The sequence below is a fragment of the Lepidothrix coronata genome, unplaced genomic scaffold (assembly GCF_001604755.1).
Source record: "Lepidothrix coronata isolate B3197 unplaced genomic scaffold, Lepidothrix_coronata-1.0 Scaffold119, whole genome shotgun sequence".
In the NCBI taxonomy this organism is placed as follows: domain Eukaryota; kingdom Metazoa; phylum Chordata; class Aves; order Passeriformes; family Pipridae; genus Lepidothrix; species Lepidothrix coronata.
Window position 1 is genome coordinate 2,053,636 of NW_016690299.1, and position 21,958 is coordinate 2,075,593.

At 47.2% G+C, this 21,958-nt stretch overlaps 2 protein-coding genes across 2 annotated transcripts in view; both read right to left on the reverse strand.

The window, feature by feature from the left end:
- Nucleotides 1–3,310: 3,310 nt before the first annotated feature.
- Nucleotides 3,311–9,014, reverse strand: VCPKMT (valosin containing protein lysine methyltransferase). Its single transcript, XM_017825439.1, has 7 exons — nucleotides 8,990–9,014; nucleotides 6,892–7,240; nucleotides 6,659–6,769; nucleotides 6,102–6,174; nucleotides 5,051–5,170; nucleotides 3,943–4,047; nucleotides 3,311–3,713 (listed from the first exon to the last, which is right to left on the reverse strand). Exons 1-7 carry the CDS (start codon nucleotides 9,012–9,014, stop codon nucleotides 3,699–3,701), a joined length of 798 nt encoding a protein of 265 aa, XP_017680928.1. The 3' UTR covers nucleotides 3,311–3,698.
- Nucleotides 9,015–9,986: 972 nt separating this feature from the next.
- Nucleotides 9,987–21,958, reverse strand: part of SOS2 (SOS Ras/Rho guanine nucleotide exchange factor 2) — a 41,386-nt gene continuing 29,414 nt past the window's right edge. The window contains exons 12-23 of the mRNA XM_017825448.1: nucleotides 21,788–21,910; nucleotides 19,057–19,160; nucleotides 17,733–17,952; nucleotides 16,952–17,071; nucleotides 16,510–16,672; nucleotides 15,911–16,028; nucleotides 15,650–15,822; nucleotides 15,252–15,368; nucleotides 13,476–13,737; nucleotides 13,163–13,204; nucleotides 12,187–12,296; nucleotides 9,987–11,573 (exon numbers count right to left, since the gene is read on the reverse strand). Of these exons, the coding sequence (XP_017680937.1) occupies nucleotides 11,064–11,573; nucleotides 12,187–12,296; nucleotides 13,163–13,204; nucleotides 13,476–13,737; nucleotides 15,252–15,368; nucleotides 15,650–15,822; nucleotides 15,911–16,028; nucleotides 16,510–16,672; nucleotides 16,952–17,071; nucleotides 17,733–17,952; nucleotides 19,057–19,160; nucleotides 21,788–21,910 (2,062 nt within the window). The 3' untranslated portion in view covers nucleotides 9,987–11,063. The remainder of the gene's footprint in view (nucleotides 11,574–12,186; nucleotides 12,297–13,162; nucleotides 13,205–13,475; nucleotides 13,738–15,251; nucleotides 15,369–15,649; nucleotides 15,823–15,910; nucleotides 16,029–16,509; nucleotides 16,673–16,951; nucleotides 17,072–17,732; nucleotides 17,953–19,056; nucleotides 19,161–21,787; nucleotides 21,911–21,958) is intronic.

A 21,958-nucleotide genomic window follows, 5' to 3' on the forward strand; every position in this document is an offset into this window, starting at 1 on the left:
AGCCTGGAACACCATCACCCTGGAGGTCCCGGGTCACTCCCTGGGGCTGGGAGCACCCAAACACTCGGGCTCAGGGCTGGAAACCAGGGCTGTGGTTGCCCAGCGGCGCAGGAACAGGAACTCGCTGGGCTCTGTGCTGCACAAACCCCATGGTTTGCATGGCCCTGGAAAATTAACTTTCTTTTTCAGGATGTGAAAGGAGACCACGAGACTGAGGTCCCACGGCTTCCCCCCCAGGATGAGAGCAGCAAGCTGATCAAACTGACAGTTTGGGGAGGCAGAGGGAGGTGAAGGCTGGGATCCCACACGCCTCTCATGGGACAGTTCCTGCAATGCCATCGAGCAGTGTCCTCATCCTCCAGCTCAGGCTGCCCAAACGCCCGGGGTTTGAAATCACAGAATCCCAGAATGGTTTGGGTTGAAAAGGATCTTAAAGCCCATCTCATTCCATCCCCCTGCCATGGGCAGGGACACCTTCCACTAGCCCAGGTTGCTCCAAGCCCTGTCCAACCTGGCCTTGGACATTTCCAGGGATGAGGCAGCCACGGCTTCTCTGGGCAACCTGTGTCAGGGCCTCCCCACCCTCACAGCCAGGAATTCCTTCCCAATATCCCATCTATCCCTGTCCTGACCCATGGCCCTACAAGGTGGGAGGCAGGAGTAGTGGGATGGGAGCCCCTGGATGTGTTTTCTCATCACCAAGCGGGGGTGTGACAGTGTCACTGAGCTGTTTGCTCCCCGGGTGAGGCTCAGGAAGTGGCACAACGGCGGCAGCCACAGCCTGGGAGTGGCTGCTCCCACAAAATCAACGGGAGACACCGTTTAACGGAGCTGTTTGCTGTTTGCCTCCCTCCACCGCAGCCAGCAGGAGGGAGCGGATCCTCTGGAATAAAAGCCATTTTCCAACACTCTCTCTTAACACTGCAGGCAAGAAGCATCATTTTCCAAGAGGAAAACCCATTTGTCCAGGATCACATGCCACGGAAAATGATTACAGAGCTGCAGAGGACAGACTTTCCCAAGTGGAGCCACCAGTCCCGTGGGATTGTGTGGGTGCAGGTCCTGCTCCCACACAGTCCCAGGGGGCTCTGCAGCAGCACTGGGAATTGCTCATGGATGGATGGATTGGGACACCGGCACTTGCTGCGCCAGCTGCATGGTATTCCAAGCTTTTCTTAGGAAAGGGAAAAAATAATGATGGAGCATCGCAGGCCCTGCACTTTCTGAGCCGTGTCGTGACTGGTATCGCGACAAGAAGCCACCAGTGGTTTATGCAGCTGCCACCACACACTGAGCTCCCTCCCGGACCGCGCGCACGCGCCGTGGATCCGAGGGGAAGTGGAAAAGCTACGCCGGCTGTCACAGCAAAGGGTGAGCAGCCCAGGAAAGCCCCAGCAGGGCCACGGGATGGTGGCACTGCCATTACTGTCACAGAGACACGGGTGACACCAGAGAGACCAATCCAAGCCACCCGCCAAGGCTGTGCGAGGCGATGCCGCCCCGGCACAGGAGCACCACAGGTCTCCCGGGAAAAATCACCTCCACACCCACATCCCACACGCTTTCCCATCACTGGAGCTGGTGTCGAAACCATTCCAGAAAATCATCCATGATTTAAGTATGACTCCAGGCAAATGCCCCCGTGTCCCAAACGTCTCTGCCTGTGGCACCAAACAGGCTCCCACAGCAGCAGCACGGGGAGGTTTCCTGCTCTCCCTTGTGAGGCTGTAACCAAATTTTGGCAAGATGAAGCACAGGATGGGTATCCAGCTTGGATGTGGCGGCTTTGGTGCTGCCAGTTCTCACCACGGCCAGCCTGGAAGCAGCTGCACACCCTGGGATGCACTCTCCTGTGTGGAGAGAGCTGGACAGATTTGGGCTGGCAGGAGGGGCTGAACAGAGCCTGAGTCCAGCAAAGCCAGATCTTGCTGAAGAGCCCCTGTGTCTAATGGAACCAAAACACCCCGTCTCTCCAAGGAAACAGGACAAAAAGCCAACAGGGACAAACCAAACAGGTGAGGGAGCAGAGAGGTCACCAAGAAGGACTAGCACTTCCCTCACATCCTGTTTTCCGCGAGAACCCCAACATCCTCTCCTAGTTTAGAGCAGGCACCACCAGCCTGCCCAGACACGGTGGAGCTGAGCCGCAGTAGGATCCCATCCCCTTTTCCAAAAGCCCTTTTTTGTCCCCGAAAAGCAGCAGCCATGTCACGTGGTGGCCCCTCCCTGCTGCCCACGTTAGTGGCAGTTCCCTCCCCACAGATCAGCAGAAGTGGTTGGGTTGTACATCCCCCTCACCCGGTGACAGGAGGTGACACGGGGGGGTGACAGGGCCCAGCCCCCCTCCCACGAGGTCCTTGTCACCAACCAGGGACAGTCACAACCTGAGAGCTGAGGGCACAGAGCAGCAGCCAACGAGGAAGAGAAAGCACAACTTCCTCCCTTTTTCTTCTGAGCAAGAGATCCCAGCCCTGTGCAAAAGGCAGTGCGGAAACTGCACATCCTGTAGGTAAAATAGTTACTCCACCAGCTCCAAAATCTTGGGAAAGGCTGGTCCCCCCTTTATCATCCTCAGCACCTGGCCCAGTGGGACACCATCCCCCCTAGCACCGGGATTTGGGGCACACTGGACAATGCTTTTGGAACAAGAGCTTCCAGCCGGGAAGCCACGTTGGTCTGAACACGCCGGTAAATCCCTTCCTGCAGGCCACTGGGTAATTAAGGAGCTCTTCTCACAACAAGGTAACAAATAACACGTGTGGTTTGACAAATTACATTCTCACCCTCGCTAATCGTCGCTGCCGCACTCGGCAAGCCAGGACAGTGTCTCAGGATGTGTGGAGTCTGCAAGGAATGCTCCTACTGGAGAGAAAGGGAGCCTGAGATTGGGGCAGGTGCAGAAAACACCTGGGAACCCGCAAAACTCCTCCCAACCCACCAGTTTTTTGGAGAAAACCCCGTAACTGCGCCGAGCAGCACCTCTGTCGCAGCCCCAACTTCCACAGCTGCGACAGAGAAGCGAGAATTCCTTTGAAATGACACCTCGGAGTCACCACTGTGCTGCGAGAGGCAGCGTGGTGAGAACACCGAGAGCCACGGCGACCCTGCGCTCCAGAACAACGGGAAGGTGTCAAAGCTGAGCTGCAGAGCTTTCCACCGAAGAGTGCAGGTGGGAACAAAAGGCACAAGGATTTCACACAGGTGTGGTGTGTGCGTGCAGGAGCCACCACCACGACAGCCCCAGCTCCTGGGACGAGACTCCCAGGAGCTCTGCAGGAATGACACAGGATGAAAGAACAACCCACCATCCGAGACCCATCCCGGTGCAGAAGTTTTATTGACTGGCCCAGTTCTGGGTGTGGTGCCCTCGGATCTGCTCGGCCAGCACTCGGCAGCGCTGCCCCAACAAGCCCAGTAGAGGTACCAGAACACACATCCTGGGCTGCTCCAGGTGAAGCTCCAGTCCCATTTCCTGCCTTCCTCAGCCCACAGGCAGGGCCAGCCCACATCTGTCCTGCAGGAGATCTCAGCTGCTGAGCCCACCCCTGGTGCCTCGTGCCAAGTCCACCAGGGAGAAGCTGTTTGGTGTGGATGAGTCACCAACCACACCGGAGACAGTCCCTCTGTGGTGTTATCCCACCCCCTTCTCCCTCTTCTCCAGAGCTCTGGCCAGAGGACACATCCTGTGGTCAAAGGCCTCACGATGGAAAATTCTGTGAAGAGATTTTTACAAAAATCATGGATTTATAAGCACTGAACCCACGTGTTGTGTCAGCACAATATGCAAAGTATTTTCTTTGTGCTTCATTAATTAACCCCAAAATGATCAAACGAGCCCTGGGAGATGCAGAGCACCACAGTGCCAAAAACATGGAACAAGATGATCTTTAAGGTCCCTTCCAACCCAAACCATTCTGGGATTCTGGGATTCTCTGGACCCACCGTTTGCCTCCTGTGGATGTTCATGATGTGGATGTCTTCGCTGCGATACTCCTCGTCGTGCTTATCCAGGGGAATTTTTTCCAGCTCGAAGTCCATCTGAAGCAGCTGGTTGTCCAAGAACACACAGAATGATTCCACAAAGGCCTCTACAACCATCCAAGCCATTTTTCCCACCCCGTGTAGCACATTCACCCTTGGTTTAACCACCCCAGCACCAATTCAAAGCTACCACACCTTGTAACACTTCAGAAGAATCTATATAAAGCTTGTGCTAAAACATTGGGGGGGGATTTAAAAGATGTGTGGATGTGGCACTTGGGGACATGGGTTAATGGTGGCCTTGGCAGTGCTGGGGGAACGAATGGACTTGACGATCTCAGAGGACTTTTCCAACCTTAACAATTCTGTGGTTCCAAGATTTTGCTTCCCCCAATCTCTGAAGCGCTAAGCCAAACCACAGCACCTGCCTCTGCCTGCCAACCCTCTCAAGTGGAAGAGAGGGGAAAAAACAGGCTAAACCACCCCACCGTGGGCTCTGGGACACGCTCAGATTAACTGGGCTGCACCTGGCAAGCCAAGGAAGGAAATAAATCACCAAAAAAAAGCAGAAAATCAGCCAGAAACACCCACACCTGTTGTTTGTTGTGGGAGTGGCACCTCAGCAGAGCCGAGCCCAGCCCTCCTCACAGCCAGGGCCCCACAAGGGTGAGAGGCACAGCTAATTATGAAACAGGTGCTTTTAGTAACACACACAAATCAACCTGGCATTCGCACCATTCCCCTTTTCATTGTAGTATTATTATTATTATTACTACTACTACTGCATATAATGCTTTTCAACAGCCATCACAGGTGCACAGTTAAATCTGCACTGACCACCATCCCACACCTGGGAGGGATCCAGGTGTTCCCCCTGTTTCTTTCCTTTGCCTGCACACGTGACACAGCTGGAACATTTAATTAAATCACCTCAGTAGAGGACAACAATTTTTCCAAGAGCAGCTCCATCACTCAGAAGAGAGTGCTGAGTTCCTGAGTGAAACTCTCTGTATTTTCCCTCTGCTTTCAACGAAACAGCCTGAAAGAAAATGTGCTAAAAACCACTTACTTCAAAGTATTTTCTCTCGATTTCAGGGTTCTTCCCCATGGTTCTTTGCTCGTAGCAGCACAAGACACACGTGTCAGGGCCAGTGAGGTCCTTCAGCGTCTTCAGCAACGGCTCCAACGACTGCCCAAAAGAGGTTAAACATTTCCCACTTGGATTTCAAGTTCATTTCCCTGGAACGATACCCTCCAGCTAAAGTCTTCACCCAAGAGAGAAATTCCCAGTTTTGCTTTGCAGGGAGTTATTTTTAGTGCTTTAACTGGGACGAGAAGAACATGGGGGCAAGCTGGGAAGCAGAGGAGAAAGGGAGACTGCACAGGAGAAGAGTTTCACAGACTGACCAAGAAAACTGAACTAGAACCAAAGCCAAACCCATCCCACCCTGCTGAGCGGGCATTTCCTTGAGGCACAACAGTTATTTCCTGACATGTTTCAAAAGTGAGAGTTTTCTCAGTTATTCTTGGAATATGGCTCAGATCCAGGCCACTGCGTATGGAAACGGGACCAACATGCAGGGAGTCAATGCCAGGGGCTGGTAAAACCATTGGAAGGGCACTGGGACATGGGGTTCTTCGGGTCATTTCCCTTTTCCTGCAGCTTCTCTTAGCTCTCCACGTACATCCCACAGAACTCCAACTGAGGACATGGGTCAGACTACAACAACCACAAAGCTGAAGCATGATTTCTACTCTTGCCTTCCCAAGGGAAGCACGAGGAGAACCCAAACTGAGCAGATGTGGCACTTTCACATTTCATTTACCAGTGACTTCAACAGTTCACAGTGTTTTTTGCCTTACACTTCATTCCAAATGTAAAAAAAAAAAAGGGGGAGGAATAAACATTAAATTCGGGGTTTAACATAAAGTCCCTGGTTGAAACTCAAATGGCCCTGAATCTATCAAAAATGCCTTTTTCAGTCTTGTTCTATGTATTCCTCAAAATCACAGGGACCAAGGCACACTATTTATTTGGACACTTCTCATACTAAACACACTGAATCCATCCCCCCTTCCCAAGGAACCTTTCCTTAGGGGTTTTGCAAAGTCCTCTTTACCTCCTCATAGTAAATGCAATCAGCCATGAGTATATAATCGGGGGGAGGCTGAAATTCTGTTACATCTTCTCCCCTAAAAAGAACAAACAAGAAAAAAAAAACCAAACCAACAAAAAGTGAAAACAAGCTTCAGCAACAACACATACAACTAAAGGACTGAGTATAAAATTAACTGTGCTTTCAAATTAAGCATCCCTTAACACAGTGATGTTTTGAAGTATATATAGCAATTTAACAAAGCCAGTACAGAATTACAGAACCACAGAACAAATAGAAACATGGTTTGGGTTGGAAGGGACCTTAAAGATCATCCAGTCCCACCTCCTGCCATGGGCAGGGACATCTTCCACCATCCCAGGTTGCTCCAAGCCCCATCCAACCTGGCCTTGGACACTTCCAGGGATCCAGGGGCAGCCACAGCTTCTGTGGGCAACCTGTGCCAAGGCCTCACCATCCTCACAGGGAAGAATTTTTTTCCTAGTATCTAATCTAAATCAACTCTCTTTCAATTCTAGCCCCGTTAAAGCCGAACAGAGACATTAAAGGTTCATACAAACCATTTCAGTACCTTGGCTCGGACTGACCCTGTGACCAGGTGCTTGTTGTTCTCTATATTCACCATCAGCAGCTCCTGCAGCTCCTCGAGGTCCGTGACCGTCACGTTCGCCCTGTAACACAGACACGGGGTCAGGGACCAACACAACGGCACCGGGCCGCCAAGGGTGTTTAAAAGAGGCGTTTAAAGGCACGCAAAGGCCCTGAGGGAGGTGGCGGCGCGGCTCCCCCTCACCCCAGCGTGGCTGCCATGATGCCGACGGCGCCGGTGCCCGCGCCCAGCTCCAGGACGTGGCGGCGGGCGAGGGGACAGGCGCCGGTCTCCAGGAACTTGGCGAGGACCAGCGCGGCGTCCCACACCACGGAGCCCACCCCTCCGGCCGCCCGCTGCTCCAGCCGCAGCGCCGGCCCGGCCCGCCGCTCCAGCTCCCGCACGAAGCCGGCCATGGCCGCGGCTCTGAGGCGGCGCGGCCCCTCCTCATCCTCCTCCTCCTTCCCCTGAGGGCAGGAAATGGCGGGCGGGCGCCGCGCCCTCCCCTCAGCGCGCCCGCCGGGGGGGGTTTGCCACCGAACAGGGCATATGTCTTTAAATCACTTTATGCTTCTTTATATCAGCTCATGCAGCAGAGGCGGGGAGTCGTCGAGAGGAGATTTAAACCCGTGAAATAGATAAAGCGATGACGGGCAGCCTCTGGAGGCGGGGAGGTCCGTGTGTTAGGAAAGCAAATTATAAAGTTAAGGGGCCTGACGAGCTGCGGCGCTCGTGGAGCTGGGAGAGGAATCCGCTGTTGGGGACTGAACGCCAGGAAATGCACACAATATTATATTAAAAAAAAATTACAAAGCACAAAGACGCGTTACAGAAATCAGAGATGCCCTGTCTAGATGCCCTAATAAAAAGACTTAAATTGTGGATTAATTAGCATGAGAAACAAGAAATCGATACCAATAAAAGACAGAGTACTAATTAACAAGAGAACTATGTAACTTGTAGCCAATAAACACTAATTCCTTTGTTTGCTAAACTATATTAGCAGGGAAAGGTTTCGATAGCGTGTGTGTTATGTGGAGCGATCCCCATGTACCTTCGATGTTCAGTAAAGCAATGCCGACTTTCTAACCTAACAAACTGGTTAGAGAGTTTATTTTCCGGTTTTCAGTGACAGCTCCATGGTCTTGGAGGCTTTTCCAACTGAAATGATTCCATGAATCCACCACCCGTGTCCCGGAGGCAACACAAGCCCCCCAGACCCCGCTCCCTCACCCCTCCTGACCAACTCCAACCCGACTCTTGCTGAAGCTGCTTTTGCTAGAAATCCTCCTCATACAACTTACAGAAAGGTTTTATTAAACCTGCAAAAGGGTTTTAAGAAACCTACAGAAAGGTTTTTAATAACCTTACAAGAAGGTTTTAATAAAGCAGCTGAATATGATGCGTTGATTGCACGTAGACATTTTGAAGTGCAAAGGCTTTTGATTTTTTTTTTCTCCCCCCGGATATGTGGAAAGATTTTATTACTTTATTTCTTCACATTTCTTTTAGACTGAGGAAAGACCTCGTGGCTATCTGGAGCTTCCTCATGAGGGGAGGCCGATCTCTTCTCTGTGTCCCAATGACAGGACCCAAGGGAATGGCTGGAGCTGTGTCAGGGCAGGGTCGGGTTGGATTTTAGGGAAAGGTTCTTCCCCCAGAGGGTGGATGGCACTGCCCAGGCTCCCCAGGGCAGTGGACACGGCCCCAAGGCTGCCAGAGCTCCAGGAGGGTTTGGACAATGCTCTCAGGGACAGGGTGGGATTGTTGGGGTGTCCTGGGCAGGGCCAGGGGTTGGACTGGATGATCCTTGTGGATCCCTTCCAACTCAGGGAATTCTGTGATTCTAGAACACTCACTCCCTGCATTTCCAAGGGATTCTGAATGGTATATTCAGACTTGTGGTGGAAAATTGTAAATCTGGGAAAAAAAAACATAAGAAACGGTTCCTTTTGCCCCTCCTGTTTTTTCATCTGCTTAGCAGTGCCATAGCACCCAAATTATTCCAGCTCCAGAGCAGACAAAAGTGCTGAAATTCTGGAACTCAAAATAGGATCACTGAAAACAACTACAAAGATGTTTCTTTTGCTATTAGATGCCTTCGCATTCCATCTGTTTATCTGTGCTTTTCTGAAAGAACTGCCTTTTCCCACACAAGCCAACTTCAAACCAAAGCTTGACATTTTTCCCCTCTGGCATTTTTTTGTTGTTCTTTTTACCTATCCCTCTAATTATGAAGTAACTGAAAAGTTAATTTATTGCTCTCTTGGCATTCCTTGAACCGTGCTGGTGGGAATCTGACCGCGTTTGACCACTTCCATGGCCATGTTATGATATGTTTTCCTATGGGATATTGAAAATGGTTCTGGCATAAGCACTTTTACAGGAAGGCATAAAGCTGACACCTATATATTCTAAAATTTGGGGAAGAATTTTTTCCTCTTCCACAACACACACAAGTGTTAAAAAAATATTTTTCTCATTCTTTAGCAGTAGCTAAATTCAAAAGAGTTAATGCAAAGAACTAGGCAACGAATTTTACTCGGTCGAGGCATCATCTGTTTCCTACCTGCACTCCCAGTTCATGCATCTCAAGTTTGGGACTTCTTGAACCTTATTTTTTCAAAATGAAGCAGCTCTGCTATAAAAAGTTGCATGAATAGATGCCCTCTTTTCTTCCTCAGGAAAGGAACACGAAGGGGACAGGCATTTGGAGAAGACTGTCCAAGAGATAGATGGCAAAATGCATCTTCCCAGGAGAAAATGGTGGGATTCTTGGGGTGGTCCTGTGCAGGGCCAGGATTTGGACTCGATGATCCTGGTTGGGTCCCTTCTAACTCAGGATGTTTCTAATTAACATCCCTCCCCGGACATATCTCCTCTCCTTTTCCAGAGGGAACGGGCAAGACGGTGGGAGCAATACAGGCAGGATGATGAGAACCTGGAGTGTGACTTGGAAGCCTGGGATGGGCCCAGCTGCCAAAGATTAAAGGACAGCCAAAGCTGAGACCAGCAGCATGGAAAACTGGGGCATTCTGTATTGTCCAAAATGCAATTCCCAACCTTGTCCTTACAAGGAACACGCACCGCTCAAACTCTTAAAAATTAAGACTGGGGTGATTTATTAATCTTGTTAAGAACTCTGATACAAAGCACAGTAAAAGGCCACAGACCAGTAAATAAAATGTGGCTTCTGAAGGCCACTTTATAAATGCTGCTACAGTACTACCAGTAAAACAGACTCACTCTCGCACCAGTTCAAACACGGCGTTCGACTGGCAAAGAAAAGTTCCATTCACTTATCAGTTCAAAAAGTTTAATAAAGCTTTTAAGTGTTTGCTGGTTTAAATGCTACCAATTTCCAAAATGGATTCACGATTAAGTTAAGTGTACATCAACAGAAAAGTTGTTAGGTTTGGAAGGCAAGACTGTTCCCAAGCCAGAGGAAACGCTTCTGACTGGATACGATCACAGGAGTAGCAACTGTATTATAGGCCTCAAAGTCAACTTCAATTTATACAGGTGATTAGAATATATGTAAATATACAATATAAACAATTGTACAGACACAGGCATAGTTTTGTTCTCCACAACAGTAGATAAATTCTTTAGCTTAAGACACCTTCGCCTACCAAAATAAAAAGGCACATCTGAACAGGATGTACTTGGGATCCTTCCCAATATCCCAGATGGGTACTCCTTGTTCATCCTTTCTCCAAATAACCAAGGCCAACTGAATATTTTGGTATTTAGATTTCAACCTAGTTTTTGTCTTCAGCAGCAAATCAATGGCGATTAAGACACGGCATGAAAATATCCCAGAACAGGAGCTGTCACTCAGGAACCTCCAGGCTTAGCCAGAGGTTTCAAATCGGTGACACTTCATATCCTCATGTTGTTGAGCGTCCCATGGTTGGGTTTTTTAACTAAAAAAAAAAGGCCACTGGTGCTCAAATTTTTTTGAAAAAAACTCCACAGACGCACCTTTTTTTTTTTTGGCTCAGTGCAATTCAGTGATGTCAGTTTAAAATTCGTTTAGTGTATTTTACAGTGCAAAAGGTCTATTTTTGTGTCCTGGCAGAACTGTCGGCACTGAGGATGTGAACCAAGGCAATGCTGCTGCTCACCTGAGGGTAATGCTGCCCAACCACACAGGCTGGAGTGTTTGTGTGTGTGTCATCTGAATTTTTTCCAATTTAAACCTTTTTTTTTTTTTTTTTTTTGATCAGCAGCACTTTAAGAGCATAATTTGTGAAAATACTAAAATACACCGCCTTTTTTTTTCTTTTTGAATAAATTAAAAAAAAAAAAAAAAAAGAAAAAAAGAGGAAACTTTACAAATACTATTCCAGTGTCAATGACTACTATGGCAAAGGTCATTGAGGAGTTTCTGCATTTTCTAGCAAAGACAGTCTGTGCAAAGGAGGGTGGGAGAGCTCCCTTTTGTAAGTCTTTGGTGGCAGTTTTGGTAGCTGAGGGCTGGAGTTGTGCCGGGGCGGGACGGGGGGCACGGGCGGGTGCACCAGGTTGTTGTGACTCGCGCTGGTCACGCAGCAGCGGCGCAGGACCCGGGGAGAGGGGGTGCTGGGAGGGGTGCCCGGGGAGCTGGGGCCCGTGCCAGCCTCCCGCAGCCACTCGGGATCCCGGTGGAAGCGTCCCAGCGGCGGCGGCTGCAGGCTCAGCGGGCAGTTGATGAAGTGCTCGGGCGGCCGGAGAGGCACCGGCGGGGGAGTGTCGGGAAGAGGGTCCCGGGGGGGTGGAGGAGGAGGGCTGTGCAGAGGCTGGTCCAGGGGGTTGGTGTAAGCAGGAGCACGAGGCTGGATCTTTGGAGGCGGCGGCTGCCGGGGTGGGATTGCCGGAGGGTCGTCATCCGACTTTAAGTTTCCCTGCAGCGGAAAAGGCATTGTGAGAAATGGACATCAAGGAATCATGGAACAGTTTGGGTTGGAAAGGATCTTGAAGGTCATCTAGTTCCACCCCCCTGCCATGGGCAGGGACACCTTCCACTAGACCAGGTTGCCCTCAAGCGCCATCCAGTGTGTCCTTGGACACTTCCAGGGATCCAGAGGCAGCCACAGCTTCTCTGGGCAACCTGGGCCAGGGCCTCCCCACCCTCCCAGCCAAAACTTCCTTCCCCACATCCCATCTAACCCTGCCCTCTGGCAGCTTAAGGCCATTCCCCCTTGTCCAAGTGTTTAAAGAGCAAATCTGACAGATGCAGAATTCTCCTGATCTCTGCTACTGGTGCTGTCAGAAACAGGACAGCCCGTTGATCCAAACAGGACAACTGTGTTCCTGAAATTCTTAAAGAGTTTGGACACTGGGAACATAAAACTTGGAAAGGGCAACTGCAGCTCTGCATCTCAAAGTCTTTTAGATTGACAGAATCCCATCAGCTCGATGGCTGGACTCAACAGTCTTCAAGGTCTTTTCCAACCTAAATCATTCTGGATGATCCCTGATTTATCATCCAAGTTATTCAATCTAGGACAGAAATACCTTAGCATTAGAAGCATCCTGATCCATCTTTTTTCGTGGAGGAAGCGGAGGAGGGTTCTGAGGCTCATCACTCAGTTTGGGAAAGCTCCCCCAGGAGCTGAAGAAAGTCTCTGGAGAGGGAAAAGCAGATCTTTTACTGCTTGTGCAATATCTGAGGAACATATTCTGGAATATTAAGCCAAACTCGAAGCAACTCAGACAAGCAGATCTTTGTGCTCCACAGCAACATGAACCAGTAACTTCAGCAGCACGAAGTTCTTTAATTCACTGCTTTAATCAGATCTAGGTCTCTCAAAGTGTTCTCCTATTTCCAGAATCAAAGATATGCATCGACAATCAGCAGGCAATGCTGAAGGACAGGAAAATAAATCAAGTGAACTCCAAGTGAGTTTTTACAGAGGGGGAAAAATATCCTCAAATTAAGAAACAACACAACCTGCACTGGTGGCTTTTGTCACACCTTTGTTATTTCTCTCAGAAATGCCCAGAGCTGTGTGCCAATCCTTCAGGCACTTGTGCTCTCCAGTTGGAAATTTTAATCGCATTATGAAAAAAATAGATGTGGATTAAGCAAAAAGAGCAGCTGAAAACACGGGCGAATGCAGGATATCCCTCACAGGTGTGGTACAAAAGGAGCTGCTTCTTGCCCAGCAACAGAAGAGCTGTTTTCACTAAGTGGAATTAGGAAATTATCAAGTTGCTTCATTTGCAGCATTAGACAAACAGAACAATCATGAAGGACATCCAAAATAGAAGCAAAATCACGCAAGAGCCAGGAGATAAAAAACCTAAACCCCACCAAAACTAAACCAGGCAGTTTCTAGACTTTACATTCCCCACTGGACATCTGACCTACAAAGAACCCCACTGAATGCAGCCCACATTTTCATCCCAGATTTCAGATTTTCATTCCCATTCAGCTCTCCTGAACCCAGGAGAGGCAGAGTTAAATATTTAACAGAGTTCCACTACTCACTCGACTGAGGCAAACTCACGGGAGCGAAGATGCTGTTGTTACCTGTGGGGGGAAAAAACCGGATTAAAGACCTTCCAGACAGAACATCTGCACGTAAAGAAAGCTTCAGTGACCTCAGAGATCACAAAAATCTCCAAGTTTATCTCCTGCCAAAGTGAATTAAAATTTCCTGCGTAAAACATTCCCGAACTACCGATTTTAAGTTACGGTGGGAATTAACTTCACTACTCTAAATTTTGCAACTTTTTTGTTTTAAAGGACTAAATCTGGGGAGCCTGAGGGACAGCAACAACGATTCTTAGAACGTATTTACCGTAAGAACTGTTGAGATCTATGTCTGAGAACACGCTGAACTCCGAAGTCGCCGACACCGGTGGCGTAGACGGGGTGTTGGGAGAGGTGGGTGCCGAAACTGTGGATTCATGTTCCGCCTCAGTGATCCTACTGAAGCTTATCTTGCTGGGCTCCTTTTCGAGTGGCAGTGGATGACTCCTCAAGGTGCCAGAGGTGGAGCCGTGTCTGCCCGTGTTGGGCCTTATCCCGGGGGATTTCAAGGGGTACGTTGTTCTCCTAGGCTGCAGACAGTGAAGCTGTTAGCACTGCTGACATTCCAGACAGCAACATTCCCAAGGCTCTGGGAGATATTTTAAACAGTATTTATCAAATACACCCTAAGGAGCTGTACAGGGACAACTGTTGTGAGGTACAGTGTTATTTATACAGCAGGAGTTTACTGGGATGTTACGGGTGCAACTTAATAAATCTTTTTTTCCCAGCTTAATTTTAGGGTTTTTTTCCACAACTATGAAAACTGAAGAGTCCAGTTTCTGATGCCGAGCAGGACAAAACGCAGGGAAAATCAAGTCACAACCTTGGGAAAGACAAAGTTACTTCAAGCCACAGAGCAGCAGCACAGACACACTCTGTGCTTATCCACAGGTCACCAGGATCCTACACACATCCAGGATCAGGGACACACCTGGACACATGTTATCCACATCCTCTGGGTTAGTCAGGACAAAATTCCTACACCCAGGTCACTGGGTGGACAAAACCAGCCTTGTTAGGCTCAGGTGTAACAGCCCAGATCAAAGCTGGGCCTTGGAAGGTGAATTACGCTCCCACCCTGCAGGGGTGTCCAAATTACAGCACCCAGAACTGGACTTTCCTGAAATTCCAATAAGATTCTCTCTTTGGAAATGGTGAGCTGTACAAGAATTCCTGCCCAGCTGACAGACTGGCAGGGTGCACTCCTATTTTTAGAAAATCTTTCACAGAAATTACTGTAACAGCATTTTTGCAACAGCAATTTCTGGCGTTTTCTTGCCACCTTTGTAATTTCGTCTCACTCATTCCTCCAACAGGAGATTTCAAAACTGATTTATAGCTCTCCCAAAAATCAGAGATGTCTCCAGCTCCTCAGGCAATTACAACATATAAAAAACAAGTCCTCTAGACCATGATCTTCCTGCTTAAAAAAGAACCCTGGGCCCCAGTAGCTGGGGTTTTTTTAAACCCCCAAATTGCTACTCCTTTGAATTGAACTGTATTTTCTTCAGCAAGAAGGTTGCACCTGGTCAAGTTGTGCAAATTTTGCAACAACACCAAATATTTCGACAAAAGAAAAACAGAAATTACCTTCTATTTAAAGAAAACTGAACACAGTATGTGTAAAAGTCTTATTTCAGTTAGTATTAATATAAGACTTCTTGATATTGTGAAATGAGAAATGTTGCTCCACATTTTATCATATGACTATATGGTAAGACATACAAATATAACAGCAATATTTCAGGTTCTGGGGGGAAAAATGCTAATTTTAGAATAAGCCAAAGGTTGTATGTTTTAACAGAGACAAGCATCAGGAATAGAAGTATCTGTAAATCAAGTTTAGCTGGAAAATCATCTCATGATAAGGAATTCTGAAGGAAATACATACGACTTATTGAGTCAACCATGCAGTGTGACCAGTGGATTTTAGCTATTTAATTTTAATTAAATAATCAAGGAGTTGGACTTGATGATCCTTGTGGGTCCCTTCCATCTCAGGGTATTGTGTGATTCCACGAATTTTCAGGAAAACACTTACAAATCGAGGCGGCTGCTTGCAGTTCCGAGGTTCAATCTCTAAGGACTTGTTGAACAGATAATCTGTAAACTCTTTTTCTGGGATCTTCCCCATGGGATTGAGATTCTCAAAGAATTTCTAAATGAAACAAGCACCAATAAGATTTAAAACATAAGGACACACACGAAATTTTAATTAAATACTTTGTAACTCACTGATTTAAAATCTATTTTTTCACCACTTTTGGGTAGTTCTTAGTGGGGGTGCTTTGTTTTCCACCAGCCACTGTTCCCCCCCTCTTCTGATGGTCACAATTCATGCAAAATTAGGTCCAGTACTAGAAGATTATTTGGCACTTTTTGTGGTGTACCTTTTTTCCCCCTCTCCAATCCCCAAACAGGTGTTTAATGGTTGATTACCCGAATTTCTGGCTCTATCCGTAAACAATAAGGCTGGTTTTGGTACTGCTGGATTTCTCCTGTAATTTCAGCCACTTTTCTCCTCTTGCTGAAGTTAATTAATTCTTTCCCTTGTCTTTTAAGGAAGTCAGGATTCCCTTCTTCTGTCTTCAGGATATTTGTCAGGTATATTCCTGATAAAAACAGAAGGGAGTTTTTAACTACACACCTGCAGCAAAGTCAAGCTTTGGACTGACACCACAAAATATTGGTGTGACTTACCAAAGAAAGGCACACAGGGTGGGTTGATTGACTTGAGCTTAGCTAAATACTTCTTAAAATGATCTTGGCTTAATTCTACTGCTTCATCCAAGACTCTTTTCTTCCTTTCCTGTAGTGCCTAAGTTGCCAAAGGAAAAAAACAGGGATGGAGATCTTCTCAATACCGTGATCAGCAAATACAAGGCAATTCCCTGGCTGTCTCAGCAAAACTTGGGAGCTGAAATTCAGATCTGAAAGCACCTCTTGTATCAAATATTTGCTCTGGATCACAGCACTCCCAGCCCAACAATTCAGTCACGTGAATCCTGAGACTACTATAAACAGAAGATTATTTTGTCTATCAGTGAACAAGCAAGATCCTGGTCTTTTAATAAAAATTACACATTTGATTTTAACTTAAAATGCTGCCTTTCAAAGACACACAGAACTCAAAAGATTTTATTTTTATTCTTCTTTTTCTGTTTTACTGAAGGGAGGCTTTGCTGACAACATTTCACACTTGTTTTCCTCCATGAAACCACGGATTTCCCTTCACAACTGTGTGTGTGGATACAGGCCTGGATGCTGATTTAATTTCTTTTTCCGTGCCCAAACCTTACCTCAAAGGTGTGATCCAGCCTGTACACTGACACAGAGTTCATGGCACTGACAATCTCCAGAACACCGTTGAAATTGTTCAGATCCTGAAAAACCTGCAGGATTTCTATGATCCTGCTCAGCACAGCCACTCTCTCCTCAAAGTTCTCCGTCTCCACGATGCACCTGATCAAAAAACGGAATTTGAGAAACACTGAGAGATAAAACCTGACATTTTGCAAGCTACTAAATCAATTTTTTTCCAAGAAAAACCACCCAGCATGCAGATTTTGGCTCTCCTTCCAGAATCTCAAGTACAAATTTAGGTAATTACGTCTTACATATGTTCCGAGTTGGAAAGCCAAGAGAGGGTTTTTGGCAGGGCCTGCAAAGTAAAACAGCAAACCCCAAGCAAGTCCCAGGGTAAAAGTGGTTAATGCCATTCCACTGCATTACTGTACTTACTTCTCAAACCAAAGAGTGAGATTTGTGGTGTGACGAATCATTTTCAAGAGATTTGGGGAGTTAATTTCCTTATCTTCCTTAGTCCACACGCTGCCAACCAGTTCAGAAGGCTGCACTGCCCTGGGAGTGACAAAACACAGCACGCAGAATGCTCAGTGCAAATAATAATTTGTAATTTCTGTGTTTGCATTAAAAGGCTATTTCTTCCCTTAATCACGACCTGGTATTTCCACAAACCCAAGCTGCTGCAAAACAGTGCTTGAAACAACTTTTTGACGAGTATTCGAGCGCAGAGGGAAACCCGTTTTTATCTTAATTGAAATCGGGTGGTTTTGAATAAGCATTTTCAGATAAGAAAACTGCAAAGGGGGGAGTTTAATTTTCTGAAAGGGCAGGAAAGCAACTTAAGAAGAGCTACAAATTGAAAACGGGAAGCTGAAGCACTTGGGAGCAACCTGCTGGAAAAGTGGCTTGTTTTAGTAGAAAACTTGCTGTCACTGAAGCAGGAAAGGATGCTTCACTTTGGAGTTCTAAGCCCCATGGATTGTCCTCCTTGCACTTATTTATGTTGTCTGATAGGAGATAAAACCCTTTTAATTCCCTTGTATATTTTGATATTGAACAGATGGCAAGGAAATCACTTCCCCTGAACTCTGGGAGTCGCGGGAGGGGGGGGTGTCGTATTTTTGACCAATTCTGTGAACTCTTTCTTGCTCGATAATAATCTAAGAAATAAGCTAAAAAAGAACCTAAAAAGGGGTGTGTTTGAGCTCAGCCCCACCTGTACAGGTCGGACTCGAGCAGGGTGAGCTGCCGAGCGATCTCTATGGGGTGCAGGGTCATGAGGTCCAGGCTCTCGCTGTGCCCCACGCGCCAGAGGTGCCACTCGATGGGGGGGGGAGGGCTCTCGAAGGTGATGTTGTGGCTGATCCCATTGGCCTGGGCTTTCTTCCTCCTGATGATCTTGGCAATGGATTCCACCCACTTCTTCATGGATTTGCCTGTAAAGCAGAAACCATTAAAAAAAAAAAAAAAATCAAACCAACCCACAGCTTTTTTAATACCGTCTTAAATTTTAAACTGCCAGAGGGCAGGGTTAGGTGGGATATTGGGAAGGAATTCCTGGTTGTGAGGGTAGTGAGGCCCTGGCACAGGCTGCCCAGAAAAGCTGTGGCTGCCCCTGGATCTCTCAAGTGTCCAAGGCCAGGTTGGAGCAACCTGGGCTAGTGGAAGGTGTCCCTGCCCATGGCAGGGGGTTGAAACAACATGGTCCTTAAGGTCCCTCCTAACCCAAACCATTCTGGGATTCTATGATTTTAAATGACTTTTGATAATTTAGTGAAACCAACCCGCCCAAAAATTTGAATATGCACTCAAAATTCTGCGTTTCTGCACGCAAATTAATTAGGTTTGTGGTTCTCTATTCTCTTCTTACGGGTTCTTGCACCTCTGTCAGCTGGCAGACAGACACATGTGAACCCAGGTGCTGCCCAGGTGTATTTAACCACATCCTCTGACAGTTTTGGCATGTAAAGAAGTGACCTGTATCCACTGTCTTTTACTTATTTGTCTCAGAATGATATTGCCCAGTGTAAGGCCTGGCAAGCTGAAAAGGAAAATCTGGAATTGCCAGGAGAATTATTAAAAATTGACATGCCAACACATTAAAAAAAAATCTAGTTTGGAAGGAAGTGATACCAAACGGGTCAGGTATCCTCTTCTGAAAGGATAATGATTTTCACTGGAAACTTAGATAAATGGGAAAAGACCAAGATGGAAAATCTAATCTCAGTAAGCAACAGGGAAGGAATTCTCTATGGAGAAAGGGAAGGTGACAGCCTGAATCACAGAGTCAGGCAAAGATGAACATACTGTCCAGAAGTAAATATACTTAAAGTATTATTATCCTAATGCTTGAAGTCATTTTTGGTGGCTGTTCAGGCTCCAGGCCAAAGCTTGCTCATGTGAAGGAGAGTCTCATAAACAGCTCAATTAAAGGCATTAAAATTACTCATGTGTGTAAAGACATTCTCATGCCTAAAACCCGTCAGGATCAACCAGATTGTCCCAAATTGTGGTATGAGAACAGGACCCTGCTCCTGTACCTCTGACACTGGAAATGAAGGTCTCCAGCCTCTCCAGCAACTCCAGATCTCTCTCAAAGTCGTAAAAATGGTGCTCGACCCAGTGACGAAAAACATTCAATATTCTGAGGAAGGAGAAAAAAAAAATGTTTCTTTTTAAGGACTTTCAAGGCTTATCCCACAGAAACACCAAATAAAACATAATCCTACAAAACTGAGTTACAGATTCATGTAGTTGGTAACTATCAAAATACATGTGGACAAAGAACAGAACAAAAACTGAGCAAGGCACCCATGACCACAGAAATCTCAGGTATTTAAGACCTAATTTCCCAGTTTTAGCTTATATATATATATTGATGCTTTTTAAAAAATCTAATACAAGAAATGCCATTTCTAATGTCTTTTTTTTTTTTTAATAAAAAAGCTAATTAAGATTTCCCATTTGGTAAGAAACAAAACTGTAATGGTCTCTTTCCTACACACAAATTTCAGCTGCAGTTGTTGTTACTGCCCCTCTCTTACAACTTTTTAATGACACAAAAAAGCCATACTAGATCCAATACTTCCTTTAAGGATAACACTAAACTCCCTCTTGATTTTTCCCTACCCTTTCTTAAACAAATCAGTAATAAACCAGCCTCTCAAAGTGAACTCCAACTGCTCCTCTGCCTTCTACACTCAGGATAAATCAGAATAAAAAACTGGTTTGCCTTTTCCTCAAGTAAACAAGTCGAGCTCGCACCTCAAACATTTGATTTATCAAAGTGCAATGCATGACCTTACCTGAAGAGTGAGCAAAAATCTCCTACATCACCCAGGACAAGAGATATTCCTTGTGCCAACTCAACAGGATGATGGGGCTGATGGAGAGCCCACGGCCTCGGGCTCAGGGGAGATGGTTCCAGGGAGATGTGGTTACTCCAGCCCTGTGCTGCTGAACTGGGAGTTTTCCACTGGGAAAACAGTGCTAATTGGGTATGAGGATACTGGGTTTGGTGGCTCAGCCCTTTAAATTGGTGGGAAGATCTGAGAGGGACAGGGCAGAGACCTGACTGCAATCTGTGAGTCACAGCTCTGGAGAGGGGCTGGCTTAGCTCAGACAAATGAATTACATCCGTGTGAACACACGGAGAAGTTCCTTAGCTCTCCTCTTCCCAGTGTGTAAGGGAAAAAATAAGGTTTATCCCATAAAAGAACTGCTGCCCAAAGGGATCATTTAGGCTGGAAATCAACACCACCTTCTAAGCAGCCAAGTTTTGACGCAAGCAGCCACTAAAAGTAAAAAACAGGATCTTATCTAATCCATCTCTGCCTTTGAGATCCAATGGTAAAAAGCACTGGAAAAGCAAGAGAGATTGCTTGGATCTGCTGACTGCACTTCCAGCTTAGCAACTCCTCCTTCTCATGACCTCACATGCTTTTATGCCAAAGCCACTGCCCTTTCCATGCCTGGGCACTGCACAGTGTCTCCTATGAGATGGGGAGTGCTGGGCAGGGAGGGAGGGATGAGCATCTCCCTGTTCTCCACCTTGTTCCCAAATCCCAGATCTCTCTGAAGGAGAGGTCAATGCTATTAACAACGCTGGAATCAACAGCTCAAACCCAGACACTTATTTTCAGCTCTAAGACAGTTCCAAGCTACTGGAAACACATCACAGGGATCGGAAAGAGCTCCCAGAAAACAGCAAAGCACGAGCTGAGAGGCAGCTCTCCCAAGAACTGATAACTGTGGAGACTACTGGTCCTGCTGAACCCACAGGAGCTGATAAACTGGGAACACCAAGGGCCTGATAAACAGCCCAAGGCCAGGAGCACACGAGTATCAAGGTTACGCTGAGGTTGTATAACTTGGAGCACGTTCAAGAAGGTGGTGGCTGCTACCTGTGGAGGAAAACTCCTGTATTACACACATCCTTATCTTTTTAATCCTTTATATATATATGCACACGGGTATCTGATGGAAAGGGGACCTCTAAGTGACTTTCTCAACACGCTCAAGGTACTGGCATGTCAGTGTTACCCTTCACTTTGAGTCAACTGCTGTTGCTCCAACAAGTAAACTAGGAATGTGTGCCAGAAGAATATCTGAGGGTGCACTAATAGTAACATTAATAGTAAAATTAATGTGCCATTAATGGTAATCTCTTGATGCTACTCATCAAAACAGTTAAAAGTTGTTCTAGAAACTCTGGTTGTGATCCGTCTCCTCCTGACTCAATCCTCAATCAGGGGAACAATTAGCCTCATTCATGCTAGAAATGCTTAATTGTTCCCCAAATTAGCTTGGTCAGCAAGACCTTGAAGATTCACTGCAGCCACTGCAATGCTGCAGCACAGACAAGAGTCTCCCTGTCTGTGTGCAAACACATCCACGGGGCTGGGAAAGGGAGCAAAACACCAGCAGGGCTGGAAAACTGGAAACAGAGGAACGATCTTCACAGGGCCTGGGAACAAGGAGCCCATTCAGAACCGCTCTCAGCTACACATCCCTCACCCACACCCGCTGTCCACAGCAGCCACGCAGTGTCTGTGGGTGGGGATCACAGCTCTGGGAACCAAAGTGCAGCTCCAGCAGCTCCAGGAGTCAGTGTGACTAATGAGAGCATGATCTGGGATACTGGGCTGCTGCAGACACGGATAAGTCCCTGCTCGACAGCACAGCAGTCTCCAGGGGAGATTAGTGTCTCCAGGAATACCATGTAATCAGGGAACTCGAGTCTGGCTGTAACAAACTGGAAGGCAAATCAACCTGAGCTGCACTGGCTGGACGTATTCCTTGCGGAAGCGCTTCAGGTCGGCGCTGATGGGCTGCTCCCCCTTCTCGATGGCCAGCCTGTCTGCTTCCGTGGGCTCCGGCTCCGGGATCTCAAACCTAGGGAGGAGAGCACCAGAGAACTGATGGCAGTTAAGATCAAACACA

Excerpts from the sequence above, each read along its gene's own strand:
- VCPKMT (XM_017825439.1), bottom strand. The coding sequence starts at position 9,014 with ATGGCCATGGAAGTGGTCAAACGCG. Across the intron at positions 6,770-6,891 it reads ATCATGGCAGCCACGCTGGG|GGCGAACGTGACGGTCACGG; the intron begins GTGAGGGGGAGC and ends TCTGTGTTACAG. Across the intron at positions 6,175-6,658 it reads CGAGCCAAGGTACTGAAATG|GGGAGAAGATGTAACAGAAT; the intron begins GTTTGTATGAAC and ends TGTTCTTTTTAG.